This window comes from Temnothorax nylanderi, unplaced genomic scaffold (assembly GCF_030848795.1).
Source record: "Temnothorax nylanderi isolate EJ_2023f unplaced genomic scaffold, tnyl_v1.0 TNYL_tig0041_pilon, whole genome shotgun sequence".
Classification (NCBI taxonomy): Eukaryota; Metazoa; Arthropoda; class Insecta; order Hymenoptera; family Formicidae; genus Temnothorax; species Temnothorax nylanderi.
This window is the reverse complement of record NW_027249103.1, coordinates 589,163-605,458: the sequence shown is the minus strand read 5'-3', so window position 1 is coordinate 605,458 and position 16,296 is coordinate 589,163. Positions and strand designations below refer to the sequence as shown.

Here is a 16,296-nt window from a genome sequence, read left to right as displayed (position 1 = left end):
CTTGGCCTGTCTTGCAGCCTATATTGGCCCACGTCTGTATTTTGTAACGGCCCGTTATAGGACCGACTTTTAAACCAGTACTGGGACAAGATTGGTTGCCAACTCTTGGCCGCCGATACTGGGCCAATGTTGGACCAGTTAAACAACATCGGCAATTTCTACGTGGGTAAAATTATTTGGTTCAGTAGCTTTTCGGTTGTCATAACTGTAATTATTACATTTTACACGAAAATAAGTGCAGTAATGATAGTTATTGGCATAGGCAAAATCGTTATTTATTGAAATTTATTGAGCACAATTAGTTCTCCTTATATTTTACACAAGTAAATCTATATTAAAAGTTGTTTTTGAAATTGTGTTTACATAGTATCTTAAGTTTATCCTTTACACACACAAACACACGGTGTACATAGGCGTATGCTCGTATATTTGATGTATGTTTTATATTTAAATTTATTCTCTGTAATACCCACACGATGCATACTAACAATACATATCAAAGTCTTATGTTACACTGGCGCAATAATAATTATAGTTATTTGACAAAATACGGAATCTCTGATTTTTGGCGCACAGCTACCGCCACTGTCGTTTATTCCCTCTTTTTTCTTTTTATTATTATTACTTATTTATTTACGTACGCGAGAACCGCGAACTTCCCTCGCTATTATTACTTTACGAAGTATTTTAAAATTTAGATTACAAATAGAGCGCCTCCGACTCTCTCGTCGGACCGTTTCCAACATATTTAATCGTTGACTTTTTATCAAAGGGACAATAATCTCGCCGTTTAAAGTGAACCAGAAAGCTCGCATACGTCAGAACACAATATTTCCATATTTTCGTCTTTATATTTTCGTCGCTTATTTGTCGCCATATGGTTGTCTTCTGTCGCACATCCTAAGAAATCTTTTTATTTTTTTCATGCAATGCATACCGATCACTTTCTTCGTACAACTTAAAACTAGATGGCTATGTCTGATGCTAAACGTACGATCGAAAGAGTATGAAAAAATCATAAATAAATATACAATATTATATAAAAAATACCTCTACACTTTACGCACTCTCGTTCTTTAATAATTGCGTGACACCAAGTATCGGCTTATTGTTAACGGGGGGGGGGGGGGGGGGAGGCAGGAATATTTGTTACGCGCGCGCGTATTTTTTTTCTCTTTTAATTGCCGCATCCTGGTGAATGTGAGATCTCTGATTCCTCTAACATCTACATCGTATAGTTTGAGACATTGAGCGAATACAGCGGAGTCTGTTAATCGATAGTGCGTTATATTACTTACTATTTGGGGAAAAGTGATTCAAAGACAAAGATTAAAGTTTAAATGCAAACAGAGTCTGTGCGTATTTCCTGATTTAAAAAAAAAGGAATAATACTAAACTGGATAAAAATTGCTTGTAGATCGGTGCTATATCCGAATTTGTGGGACAACACATAACGAATGTCAAGATATCATTTACAAATAACATCCGAAAGATTAACGCAGGTTTTCTACACGCTTTTACATTTCCTTCACGTTTGCATTGTTCGGCACTCTTTTTTTTTCTTAAAAAAGGTAAATTTCAATCGGCGAAGTTCTCATACTAAACTTGCGAACATTGCTAAATGTTATCCTTAACGCAAAAGAAAAGGGATACAAGTAGTTAATTAACGCGAACGCGTTGCTCTTTATTACAATCGGCGCCGGCCACGTGTCATCTCGCCTTCGGCGAGACGAGTCGTGGTAGTTACACTATACAACAACAATATCGAATTCGTTCGAACAACAGTTGCTTTCGCGCCACGATCTTTTATGAGTCAATCAGAATGAGAGTGATGTAAATTGTCCTCAACATTCTTTTCTTAACAAATTAGATGAGAAAAGTATATAGTAATTCCTATTTTTTTCTCTGTCTGTCTCTCCTTTAAAATGTTTCTTTTTCTTACATCACTCCCATTATAAACTCATATGTCAGAGACGGGCGCGCGATTACCTACATCACAAATCAATTTATGTTTCCTCGAATTTCATCTGAAAGCTTAGAGCGATCTAATAAACAGATAACTACTCAATAATCGAGTTCTAATATATATCGCATATCGTACAAAATTATCTTATTTGTAATTAAATCCAACACTAGAACAATTATTTTGACCGTTATAAATATGTTCTAGTGAACTATAAAGTCCATATTTTAATAAACTCTTAATTAATATTAATAAAACAAGTTGTAAAAGAGAACTCTACGTTTTTTTTTATAGTTCGGAATAAAATTTTTACTTTCTCTCATTAAAACAGGGTAAAACATTAAAACGGAAACGTCTGAATATTTCCGCCACTTATACGTGGACATGTAAAAAGACTCGTCAGAGAAAAGTTACATTATTTATTGAGGAAATACAGTGATACACATTTATCGTATCAAAAACTTTTCCCCAAGGCGCTTTCCATGCCCATTCACGAAAACTCGCTTTCCGTTCAAATATCTCACTCAATAAGGCATGAAATCATTTCTCTACACAATCGTCGATTATCAACAATGGTAACATACGACGTACAGCAATCTTGAACGTAAGTACAGCAGTACGGCTATAATAAAAACCGTGGAAACGATTTGCGATTTATTCGATCGAGGGTAAACGCGAATAAAAAATAAAATTAAAAAAAGAACAAGCCCGTCTCTGTTATATGGCACCTTCGCGCATTACAAATCCTGCGCCTTGCTCAGTCTTCTCAAAGTTTTGCGCGTGACGAAGCTATCGTGCGGATTCTTTACGATGATCACCATCATCATCATTATCATCATTATCATCATTATCATCATTATCATCATCATTATCGGATGTGATCGTCGTAGCGTTTCGTCCGACTTCTCAAGTCTTTTATTCCAACGAGAAGCTCGCGAGGAATAGTTGCGTCGATGATCGATCGCGACCCTTGGAGTCGCGCCTTCTCGTTTCATCCGCCTTCTCGAATTTCTACTCTGCGCTATCGGCAACTCTATAACGCTCGTTCTGAATAAAACGGCCTACGCTAAGTGGGTACTATACAGGTAGCGGGTAACTATAAAACCGAGGAGAAAAAGAAGACGTTTCTCCCGTTGCCATAACGTCAAAGCCCGTCAACGTACGTTCGTACTTCTTTCTTAAACGTACGCAGTACTTCGTAAAAGTAGACGAGTTAAAATATATCGAAAGAAGTCTCAAGTCTGCAACATGTCAATATTTCATTTCGAAAGTTAAATAATTTTAAAATTTGCGAATCTGCTTCAATTTTACTTCGCTTGACCTTATTATATATGCAAATAAATGCCGCATGAAACCGACAAGAGTTCTGTTTAAATTACAAGGGGTATGTTGATGAATTTGAATGATAATTAAAACATATTCCGTGAATGCGTCGTGAAATCGTGAAATCATGAAATGCGAGAGACAAATAATTTCTCTTTTTTTCCCCTTTAACTGGGGAATCTTCCTCTTAAACGAGGAAAATGTGGGATGAAGACCGGACCAGGATCGAACCCACGACTTTTAGTTATTATTATTACTAAACATCCGCTTTAGCGCGGAGCCACGCGTCATCCCACATTTTTTAACGTATTTTAATTTTCAATAAAAGATTTATTTTATAATTCCTGATTGTACCTTCCTCACGGGAATGAAATGACTGAACAGGGTAAAAAAAAATCACGAGAAAGAGTGCAATTATTGTAAAGACAATTTTCGATTTACATAGTAGAGATTCGCAATCGAAATAAATTCTAATTCTTTTCTAATCCATTTATTTTTTACACACTCATATATTTAATAATAATCTGTTTTAGAAATCATTAAAATTAAATTTCAGTGTAATCGTTCGATTTATTTCATAATGTACTTTAAAATTTCTAAAAATAAAAAGCAGTTTTAAGAAATATTTTTTATCTTATTTAAAAATCTATAAATTGTTTAATTGGAAGTACTACTGCAGTTCAATGATAGTAAAATAATGATTAGGACATCTAGAATTAGAATTTTTCAACAATTAAAATTTTAATAGCATATACATATAAATGAACCCACTCGAAAATAATATCGAACGAAAATTCGTAGAACGGTACAGAAGATGCTGGATTACATCATCAAAACAATAGACAATCGCGCGACTAACTTTATCCTACTAATCACACTAAATCGTTGCGTTCGCCATCTATTTCCACCGGCGTTGTTTGATTTACACGCAGAGGCGGACGAAGTGCTATTTCGATTTTTAACTCGTATCTACGAGTATTCGTCAAAATCAACGTATCAAACATTTTCAACAACCAAAATTCATCTTTTCACGTAACTTGAGTAGACATATTGGCATATCAATATCGTTTACAATATCGATAAATAATAAAAATTAGTATTGTAACGCTTTTAGAGTTCAATTATAAACGTTACTAGCTAAATTTATATTTATGATAATAAGCTCTGGAAATAAATTCTGCATTAGATTAATTATTATTATTAGAGAATTATTTATAGAAAAGACGAGAAAGAGAATATAACTTCTTTTTATTGCAGAGAATGTTTTAAAAACTTCTGTCGTAAATTTTTTAAATCGATTTTGGGTCGACTTTTTCTGCGGGAAAAATCAAATAAGTGATATTCGCGAATATTGTAGATATGAGTTAAAAACTGCAGAGGAACTCACCGTTCTCCGCGCCGCGCGGAACAACGGCGCACTTTTTTTTTACACGTAATTATTGCCAACTCTCCGATAACATTCATCGAACAACGATTTCTCGATCGGTCGACGGAACGGAACGGCGAACGTACGCTCTGCCTCGGGATCAAAATAGCGCGTTCGCTCCGCCACGAGTTTTACGGACGGTTGAAAAACAGTTCAATCCCTTTTCCCGGCTCCAACCAACCACTATCACAAATCATTCGGTAAAGCGCATAATCTATATGTGTATATATGTTATATATATATACTCCGCGCGATTTCATTAATTACTTTCATCGTCGAACGAATCCTCTATTTATAACACTCGTAGTAAAGGTCTAACAATCTCTACCGGTGGGGGGCGGGGGGCCGCGGCGCCTCCTTCGAAGAACCTCCTCACTTAACGCGTACGTGTGGATCGATGTGTACTTTTATTTTCTTTTTCTTTCTCGAGGGGGGCGGAGGGGGGGGGGGAGGAGGGAGGAGGGAGGGGAGAACATTAAGAGACGTTTAGGAGAGAAATGGAATCGTGAATTACGATGCAGCTTGCTGAAATCATGTCGTTGGCGCGTTCGAGGAAGGCGGCGGGTCGGTGCGCCAGATTGAGCTGCCCGAATGGCTGATCGTAGTGATCTAGAAGAGGCAGATAGATCGTAATTAAAGACTGTGTTATCTCTAGTTAGCGAATAACGTTAATTGCAAGCGACAACATCGCGCTTATATCAATCCTGAATTAGTTTACGAGTCCTTTGTAATTTTCTTTACAGGTCAATGTCGCCAATCTCGCCGTAATTTTGCATTGTCAAGTATTCTCAGTATGATACTCTTGTTCTCGAGAAAGTTCAATGACGCTCGAAAGCTGAGGGTGAAAATGTATACTATCAAAGAATCATTCTACAATTATTCTTTACGAAGTTATATAAATTTTTATTACGACATTTTCGCCACTGATTCAAAGTGGTTTTTTTTTAATTTTGTCGAGGAGAATACTAGGTCTCTCGGAATACTTAAATTATTTAGTGCTTAAACCAAAATTTATATTTTCTCAGTTAGTTTTAGAAAATTTTGTAGCACTTAAGGAAAGGACTCTTGATGAAACGTAATGATAAACCTGTCGAGATTGTAACAAAACGTTTCCGAACACTTTAGCATGCCTAATACCTTATTGTCGTGTCCGATCAATGGTGTCTCCGCCGTAGTTTCGTCGCTGGAACGATTCATGTACGGGTGTGGCGGTGGCACGTAAATCGGTTTAGAATGACTGGCGACTTGCGCGTAAATCGTCGGCTCCTGGATAGGCTGTCTGCGCGTCAAAGTCGACATGGGCAGCAGCTGGGGCCGTTGGATGCTAGAGATTTGCACGGGCTGGTAGCAATTCGGAGGTATTCGTCGGTTTCCCCTTAGCGCTAATTCGACGTATGTTAGCTCGGTGCCCTGCTAAGAACAATATTACTCTCAGAATTTGAACAACATAATTTAATCGATCAAGAATCCGATTCGGACATATCGATATCCGGATTCGGACCGATATCGGATTACGTACATTTGTAATAAAACCGATTAGTCGATTTATCACAGCTGGGAAAAGGAAATAAAGTCATAACTGTGAATTATAGTAAATTAATTGATTAGAAATGCTTTAAGAAAACGCGAAGATTTTATACTATAATAATTTTGGCGTACAGATATTATAGAATTGATATAATTTTTTTGAAATAGATAAATACGAATTGTTATTTGTTGCTCAATTTTTTACGAATAAAAATAATATTGTGGGTCTGATCTAAAAAGTTACTTAAGTATATATATTTTTTAATTAAGTGCAAAGTTATATTGAGCTGTATTTACTTTCAATGAGATTTTTATAAAAACAGTAATGGTTACATATAATTAGAAATTAATTGTGACTTGCGACACCTAAATGTTAAATTTGCTATTGTCTTAGATTCATAATTACTGAGCTTACGTTGTTTGCTGGTGTGAAGGTATTTGTTTCCGGACGTTGCAGTACGTATCGCGGTGATGCACTCTTGCACAGCTCTGCATATGAATTCTCTATGATATAATAAAGTACAGGAATCACTGTTACGCCTTAGAGTTTATAGTTCGAGGAGTTATATATATATATATATATATATATATATATATACGTAATTATAAAATAAATTAAAGCAAAAAGCTCGTTTTGTTATAAATATTATTTTATATTTAAATAAAGAAACCGTCAACAAAGTTTTATATGATAGTCATGCATCGCTTGCTAGCGTTATATTCTTACTAATAAAGAAACCTCCCAAACTCGAAAATTTTGATTTTGATGAAACTTTACACATAAAGAGGTAAATAGACAAATTTCGAAATTTTCAATTGCAGCTGAAAAACGATTATAAGGGATGAAACTATCTTTTATAGAGGTATGTAGAGCAGTTTTTTGCTTTTCTCGATATATCTCGAAAAGTATTAAAAAAAATATTTTACACAAAAATTTCATGGTAAGAACACTTCTATTTAAGCACATAAATAATATTTTGAAAAAAATTATTACCTATTATTTTAATTTTTGGGTTCGCGAGGTTTCTCTTGTGAGATAATCTATTGATGATTGAATTTATTTATGGTAAAGAGTATTCCGGCAATTAATAATGATGATAACAAGAGCGATTTGTCTTACACGGGGGGGGGCGTTTATCATGCAATCACCGGATAAACCAGATCGAGGAGCATGCTGCGAAGCGAAGTGACAGGTACTCTCGCCTACCGTTCCCGTGTGGTATTATATCGGGATTCTTCTCAAAGCTCTCGATGCTATCGGCACTGAGGGGCAAGGTCGACGATTTGTCACGGGGGGACGAGGCGCCGGTCCCCGACGCCGCCAGGTTCGCCATGCCGCCGTCGTCATGAGAGTCCTCCTGAGATCGAGGTCGATAGCGGAGTTTGACAGCCAGCACGATCACGAAGATCACCAGGAGCAGCCCCGCTGTGGCTCCTACCACCGCGCCCAATAGCGGACCAGACAGCGACAGCATAACTGGCGTGAGGGCTGTAAATTGTGTCCAATTGTTTCGGGGCGAATACGAAGAAAGGGGGAGAATAATGACGGAGAGTAGTCGAATTTCGCGAAGGAAAGTAAAGTAGCTGCAATAATGATCCTTTGAATTTTATACTACAATTAACTATCCCCATTGTCGCTCGACCGAGAAGTGCAGGAAACATCATAATAATCAGTACAGATAATGTATCTTTTTCTTTGTAACGAAAGAGACTTTTCGTAAAAAATATTCTATTTAAATTTAAATTAAGTATTACAGATATATATTAAAGTTAAAGATATTTTCATATGCGTTGGAGTCTGCCTAATCATTCCTGCAGTTTATCACGATTTGCACTGTTAAAGGTTAGAGGATGAAATTTAAACCAATACCATGAGTTAAATTTATTTTGTTATTTTTAACTACCATGTGCGTCAAAATTTATTAGTTTGAAACAAAATAGGATTATTTTAACTCAATTGGTTTAGTCAAATTAACATTGTTTTAGTTAAATTAACTACATATTGAGTAGGAGCAGTGGCGACCTATGGAATAGTTAAAAATTACTCAAAATTGAGTTGAATTTAACCCTATGAATTTAACAGTGTGGGTCATTTACGGAATGCAATGAGAATTTATACTCACCCCCCCTCCCTTGCCCGTTTTTACCGGAAACTACAAGTGATTTGTTCAATCTTTAAATATTATACAAAAGGAACGACGTCGTTACGCGTTCCGTCGAGGATGTCGAAAACGTGATTTCTTATCTTGCATATTTTGCAAGAGAAATGTGTTAACAAAGATCGGAAAATGCATAAAACGCGATAAAGGAAACTGCTTCGCTACGTCGCGATTTCCTCGTGAATGTCGATTCGATTATGGATAAAGCATTTTCGATAACAAAAGCGGCTTTGCCGTGTCTTTTGTACGATCACGGTACGTAATCCTTATGGAGAAAGCTCCGAGTTTTGTTTACAGTTCGACTACTTTTATCGCGACTGACCGAATCAAGACAATCGCGTTGCCCCAGATTTGCGAGAAATCAAATGCGGCGCTTGATCTTTTCGCAGAGAACTCGCCATGTCTCTTCTCGTGTAATTTTTTTTCTTTTCCTGCTGCCAATAATTATTACGACAACTCTTGTTGACAATAATTAACAATAATCATTCATCGTTAATTTACTATACAAATAATTTTTTTTACTATGTTCGCTAAGAAAAAATATATTGCGACACGAGCTCGTGAAAAAAGGGAGGGAAAAAAATATATGCGCGTCTCGCGTGACGGAAATATTTATAAGCGAGTGTCGCGCGTAAATTTATAAATGCAAATTGTGACAGATTACGACGATCGCGTGAGTTAATGCACGTGCTCGCTCGCCTATGGTGTCGGGGGTCGTTACTCGTTCGACAAGAGGGAAGCTCGAGGGTTGCTCGAGGAAGACAACATCCTTTGATGAAGAAACGAACGACGACGGGGTGAATGCGCCCCGCGTGTTCGACCGCGAGGATCTTACGAATACTCTTTATTCGGATCCTTTTATTCGCGTGCGATTAAAGTCCGTATAAAGTATATAGCTGGCAACATAAATCCAACTCGGAAGCGGGAACGCCATGCCGCAAGCGTAGCATCCTGTACAAGTACCCTGTACGTACGCGTCTGATACCTTGGGAATACACGCGATAGGTACGCGTATGCGCATAGGTATATGTGTACGTATGTGCGGCGTAGACCGTAAAAAATATCGTCGTAAAAAATGCGCGTATATAAGGTATAAGGTTTTCTCTTAGCTGTGACGCGATCATAAAGACAGCTTCGCCGGCTTCGCATTGGAATCTACCTACGTGGTAATATTCCCGGAGTTTATCGCGACCTTCCTGGTCGATTTACGGAATGCAATGAGAATTTATAATACCTCTCCCCTCCTGCGCGTATCTTAGAAATAATCGAATTATATTGTGCCGGCGTTGTTACTTCTGTTACTACCATGGCTGTTAATATCCGTCCGAGCATCGCTAAACATCCGAATAATTCATTCGGAGTATAAAAAAAAAAGAAATAAAACGGTAAATTAAAATTCTCTGCATTTTATCCCGGTTTTTATCCAGAGTATAGCTTCTATTAAAGGTTCATTCTCTTGTTCGCAGATATTTTCAGTTATTTTCGTTTTAAAATGTGGTGCTCATTACAAAGTTGAAAATCCGACAAAACTCGCTTTTGCGATTAACAGATAGATATTTAGCCAGTAGAAATTCGATTCTCGAGCGACAGCTTCGCGACTTTTTTCAGCGAAATGCCAAATCCGCGTACGCCATTTTCCGTAAGAGGCGAAGCCCGAGGTTCATGGAAAAATAATCCCTCTCAAATACGCAGTCGTCGAGTGTTTGCGCAGATCATAGATCATACAACCGCATTAGCAATGAATTTGGGATTCAAATGCACTCCATTCTCAACTCTCCTGCGGTATACTCAAGTTCGAGGCTAATCAAAACCCACTTATATCCGCGAACTCTGTTAAATGAATGCCTCTCCGCTGGCTCTCGTCCTTGTTCCGGGCCCCGTTTCCTTTCCCCGCCTCTTCCTCCCAAAGTAATATTAAAGCCAAGGATGCGTCAACATTCGCGGCTATCAAACTAAGCTAATGACGATTTGAATTCATGCTTCTGTACGTGCGCGGAAAATCTATTTTGTCAGATTTGCGAATCTTCAAGTATATCCTTTTACTTGAACGCAGTTTCGAAGAAGAGTAAGGGAGTGATCATGGACGGAAGTTCTTTGCGAGAGTTTATATATTGTATTGAAATATAATATGAGAAAAGATATTTCACTAATACAAAAAAAAAAAAACAAAGAAGATAGCAGAGCTTGGTTAAGAATTTTATTGTTTGCAATTAAAGAAACCGTATCGAGTTTTTAAATTAAACTTGAAGAACAGCATGTTTCGTAATAGCGGATACAATAAAAGATAACGGAAATAATAAAAAAATAACTTATATGTTTTCATTATACAGAAAATCAAATATATACTTTTTGATCTTTTATTAATTGACGTTTTCGTAACATCTGTCATTTTGTATCAGGTTTCTCAATTAAAGATTTTCCCGAACGCGCCTTGCGGAGTGACGTTTTGTATTGAATTGAATAAATTTGTATAAAATAGATACGAATAAAGAAGCACGCAATGTGTGCCATATTCAATCAATGTTTGTGAACTTTTTGTAGTCATAAAATGAAGCGAGATAAATGTAACCGTCTTCGAACACCAGATTAATTTAAATTAGACCTTCCAGATTTATTCCGGACTTGTCTTACGAAACACCTCATGATACAATAGACGGATGTGAACAAATCTCTGGTGCATGACTCGAGCTCTTCGTACAATAATGCCGCGTTCCGTTGTGCGCGTCACTTATACGTGCAGCTTCATTGTCTTCGAACTTAAGCCGCTTTCGGTGACCTTATCTATTAATTTACGAAAGATTAATTGAAAGCGCTAGTCCTGAAATTCCCTCGTGCTACACGCTACACGTTAACGTTGCCTCGCAGAATCTACTTTATTCGGGAAGCTTAAGATTGTTTGATCGTAGCAGCCTGCTGTCTAGCGAGCGTGGCGGAAACATTGCAAGTAAATAAAACATTGGAATTCGCGTAAATGCGCTTAAAGCGTGTCTCGATAAAGTCTATACAGCGAGATGCCTCGATACATTTCGTAGAATACGTTACCGAGCTAAAATTTTTATTAAATTAAATATGTCAACGTACAGGGCAAGCGACTGATTGCACATTCAAGTTTTATAGTTTTCGACACGTCCGTTTAGGGATAACATTTCTCGCGATACTTGAGGGATATTCACGTACGTCGCCGCTGAAGATCAAGCTGGAAGATTGGGCTTTGGCCGCAGAGCAATTTCGGATGAATGCTTCTCGACAGGATTTACACGTACACGGCGGTCGCCTTAGCGGTATCCCCTCGAAAGTTCTTCCGACTTTGCTCTCACGTGCGCGTGCTAACTGCTCGCGAGATGCGCCAGGGTAAACCGACTTCCGCCAAGAAAGCGGCGAAACCTTTGATTAGCGTATGTCCGCACCGGTTATCTTCGTGGTATCGTAATATCGCTCGTACATATCCATGATCAGCGACGAAAGTGTAATGCAATAATCGCATAATCGCATTTAAGATCAAGTACACGCGTCACGTTACCGGGTACGAAATACGCCGTGCGCTAGCGTGGGTCGGGACTGTTTACGTAAACGATTTTCCGTGGGTGTCATCGCGAAAACTAACAAACGCGGCGGAAGATAGTGGATTATTACATTCGTTTATGGTAATGCTTGTCACGCGGAGGCACCGCTTGAACTTATAAGAATGTTTCGCAGAATAGAGGACACATATGAAAATACGCCACGTAATAAATCATTTGAAATTTATAACTTTCTGTACTTTTTGAAATAAATTTATAGAGACAGCGACCATGTTGAGATTTAATAGTATATGAATTTTACATTTATACGGATTTAATAAAGTTAATGAATATTTCTCATTTATTCCAATTTTCACTTATGTATAGATGTGAAACTAGATATAAAACTGATAAATTTTTAAATGAGATGAGAGATATTCACAATACAGCCGAATAAATTATAATTACTTTGAAATAACTAAGTATTATATATTTTTGTAGTACGCGCGCCTCGCGGAAACGTCTAGCGAAATTAGATTTTTTTCATCTCTCATTATGTCACCTATTAAATATGATTAATATGCAGCAGAGAAATTAAAAGAATATGATCATATGTCTGTCACACAACGTGTTCAGACATTAACACGAACCCATTAACGCGCTTTATTGAATAAAATTGAATTTGATATATAAATTATTTCTTTGATATTCTAAATATTGCAGCATAAGGATTTGCTGCATTTAAATATGAACGAAGAGCCGCCCCTTTAAACATTTTTAATTAAATGTACGACGGTGACATCGCACCAACAGACTGTAACTTTTTTCCCCTGTTCGCTAAACTTTACATTAAAAAAACAAAGAGAAAAGTTTATATTCAATTAATTAACATGCAAAAGCATCAGCAGTACTTTTTAATTCATACGCACTTTTTCTTCTTGTATCTCAACTTATGTACATAATATGGAAAAATTAAGGAGGATACACAGTCACGAGTACATGCAAGAAAAATCCGCTAGCGGAAGTTTGAGTAGTTGAAGAAACTCGAAATATAATCACAACTAATATAGGCGGTAACAAGACACCTCTACTAAGCTTGATCAAGGAAAATATTCTTACAACAACGGCCACGTGGCTTAACGCTAACACGAATCTGGCGCATGCAAGATCTGACCGTATCGTACAAACAGTGTAACAATATATTCCGCAAGTCAATTGCGGAATTCCCTTGGTGATTGCCTTTAACTCGATGGTTCCAGTTCCTCGATGGACGTGGTAAAAAAAAAAAAACTTGTGGTACGTGCGCAAAACAAATATGCAAATTTCGAGATACTTCGTGATGAATTTGCCGAAGTGTTGACTTGTCGGGCGGTTTCCAGTTTCCACCGACTGAGCATTTTCATCGCGAACGAATCGCCGCGCTGTGTAGAATATTAGTCTGTTACGGCACGCGTTGCACGATTCGGATAGAACGTTTTTCTACGAAGCGTTCGTCGCAACAGCTTCCACCGACCGTATAGATAGACGTACGAGACTAATATTGACTAATAATTGGTTAATAGAAAGAAATTTTTATAATCTATTCAAAAACAAAGACATGGAAAGATAGCGCCAGTTTAAAAGTAATTTCGAGCTTCTTGCTCAAAACAAGAACTGCAGAATTTTATAAAAGAAAAGATAAATTCGCTTAATAATTTAATCGATAGCTGTAAATTATTATTATTCTATAAATTTCACGCGAAGATACTATTTTCTGACTCCTCAAAACTATATCACCGTTCGGTTAAAGCTGAGGGAATGGAGACGTAAAAGTACGTAAGGGATTAAACTACTGTACGACATCGCAAGAAGTAATTACATACAAGCGGATGTGATCAAAAGATAAAACAAACGAACTACTTGGGCTTTCAAATGGCTAGAAATAAAAACAGAAATCGCAGACGACCTAATATCTGCTTATTCCTCCTTCGTTATGTACATAATTCTGATCTATTTTACTGCATCACAATTTTCATATCTATTACTGATAGCCTTAGGGATAATTCGGGAACAGCAGTATTCGAACGGTGTAAATTCAAACGGATAGTAGAACGAGTATACTCGGATGAACATATCTCTCGCGAGTATGAGTCGTTTGATTTCGGAATCTCGCGAACGCGATGCGACGGTACTCTTCTCCAAGACGTCACCGGCCGGGAGAAGGACAATTTGAATTGTACAAGTGGTAAAGAATCGACGATAATCGATTTTTGTAGCTCGCCCGAACACAACGACGACGTCGCTCATCGCCGCTTTGACGAGCCGTCGCGCAAAAGCACCATCAGGGACACAATAACGGGGGGGCGAGGGCATAGGGCGTGAGGGCGGGTTGGTAGGACGATCCATTGTGTATCTGGGCCCTACCTGGGTAACGGTGGTGCTCCTTATTGGTATTACCCTCCTGAACAAAGTGCGGACTGTGGAGGACCGTGGCGTCGCTCATGGCGTGCGCCGTCATGATCCTGAGGGACAGCATGAGGCCGGACGAGCTCCTCTCGGCCGGCAGATTGGTCACCTCGAGCATGCTCGGCGTCAGGCTCGTTGCGGACGCCAGCAGCCGTCTGGTGTCGGCGTCGAAGACCTGCAGGACGTAGGTGGCCGTGTTCGCGTCGAAGTACTCGCTCTCGGCGCAGCTCACCCGCACGGTCGTCCGGCTCTCCTCGCGGATCGTGCAATTCTCCGGCGAGGGTGGTTGCGCCAGCCTCTCACCTGCTATCGGAAGTGGCACAACACACCAGCCTCAGCCTTCGTCTAACTGATTCGCGAGCGCGCGAGAGGATAGTTTCGAAGGGAAGCGGGGAAGTCGAAGGCAACTTCGACGGCAACGCGAGGCCGAGAGTCGTTTTACGAGTAGGGAAAATGAATGGTGGGAGATCACGATTGGACAATAGCGATGCCTGGTAGGCTTGTTCTAAGCAATGAACTTTGGGGTAATCGACGAGCTCGTGTCATGTTGCAATTAAAGACAGACTGACGAACAAGCAGTTAGAAAGTTTTCTCGTCTGTACAGATCTGAGAAATCGAAGGGTTGGAAATTAGAACTTATACAATCTTATTGTAAAGAAAAATTCAATCGCAGGCGATATGTCTTGTTTCTTTTATGAATTTTACGAATTTTGTGGTAAAAGATACGCATCAAGATTATATCGATATTCAAAGTTTTCGAAATTGATAAACAGGATGCTTTTATATAAAATCACAATTGGATGCATGGAACAGCTCATATTCGAAAATATCCTACGTGTTCGTTAATGTCTTTATCAGTTGGAAATGGGGAAAACATTTATCCAAACATTCATTCAACGCATTAATTTCTCTTGTATTTTCTAGACGGATCCTAAATTGGATTTATTTTCGAGAAGATTGATTGACCGCGAAAATAATCGGCATTTTTCACTCTCGTAATTTACTGCAATCCATCGAGGAATCGTCAAGACATGTATACCTGAACGAACGGAGCTTAATCAGTCGTAATATTGCCCGCCATAATGCGGGCCCTCGCGTTTCCGCGAGCTTGATGGCGCGCGATCTCTTCGAGAGAGCTCGATCACGCCGATGGATTTCCATGAAATGTGCCAATCGTTCGTCACGCTGTGCGCACCGACGTATTTTAATGCAAAACGTCAAAATGCAATCGATACCTGCCAGTCATCGAACGAGACGAGCCGATCCGTGCGCGTATTTTTGTCATTTTTATCGCCTCGAAAGCTGCCATTCGAGCGGCGTGCAGTCGTTTAACGCAGTCTATAGCTTTCATATTGCGCGAGCAAAGTATATCTTCTTCAAATGTCCAAGCCCGAATTCAGATTTCAACGAATGTAAGAAATACAGATTCGTTTTTCGTCGATGTACAACTTTCAGTCTTCTAAAAAAAATTCGCGCGATATTTCTTCCTTCAGTGCGATTCGTGGAACAGAGTTTAACTAAACATTTTAAGAACCAAACTTGCGGCGCTTTCGAACTCGGATTTTTTTCTTCCTTCGCAAAAGCAGCGCGTATCGCAAAGTCTTGTTAGTTCAGGCGGCGGCGGCGGTGGGGTCGGATATAAATCGAGCGAGAGTAGCGTAAGGAAAGGCGATTTGTAACGAAGGAGGGCCAGCTGATGCGAAATAGGAAAGCCTTTTATAGTCTGGTTTACCCCTATCTCGGGATCCCGCTGCAGCCCAGGCCGCAGTAGAGCGGATAAACGACGGAGTCCGACGGGTTCCGCAGCCGCCTATTAGCCGCGCATTATTAACGCGCGTAACACCGCTTAACGTCTGTCTACGTGCCATCCACAGGTTAATCGTGAGCAATTAGTTAGAAGAATGCGGCAGAGCGGACCGGGGTCGCCGGCGCTTAAATTAGGCCGAGAAATTT

At 38.9% G+C, this 16,296-nt stretch overlaps 1 protein-coding gene across 3 annotated transcripts in view; it reads right to left on the bottom strand.

Moving 5' to 3' along the window:
• Window positions 1–259: 259 nt before the first annotated feature.
• Window positions 260–16,296, bottom strand: part of LOC139771532 (protein turtle homolog B) — a 235,199-nt gene continuing 219,162 nt past the window's right edge. The window contains exons 13-17 of one of the 3 annotated variants that reach the window (XM_071704377.1): window positions 14,302–14,649; window positions 7,447–7,728; window positions 6,655–6,743; window positions 5,850–6,122; window positions 260–5,321 (exon numbers count right to left, since the gene is read on the bottom strand). In XM_071704377.1, the coding sequence (XP_071560478.1) occupies window positions 5,244–5,321; window positions 5,850–6,122; window positions 6,655–6,743; window positions 7,447–7,728; window positions 14,302–14,649 (1,070 nt within the window). In that variant the 3' untranslated portion in view covers window positions 260–5,243. The remainder of the gene's footprint in view (window positions 5,322–5,849; window positions 6,123–6,654; window positions 6,744–7,446; window positions 7,729–14,301; window positions 14,650–16,296) is intronic. The other 2 variants (XM_071704379.1, XM_071704380.1) reach the window with 2 other exon arrangements.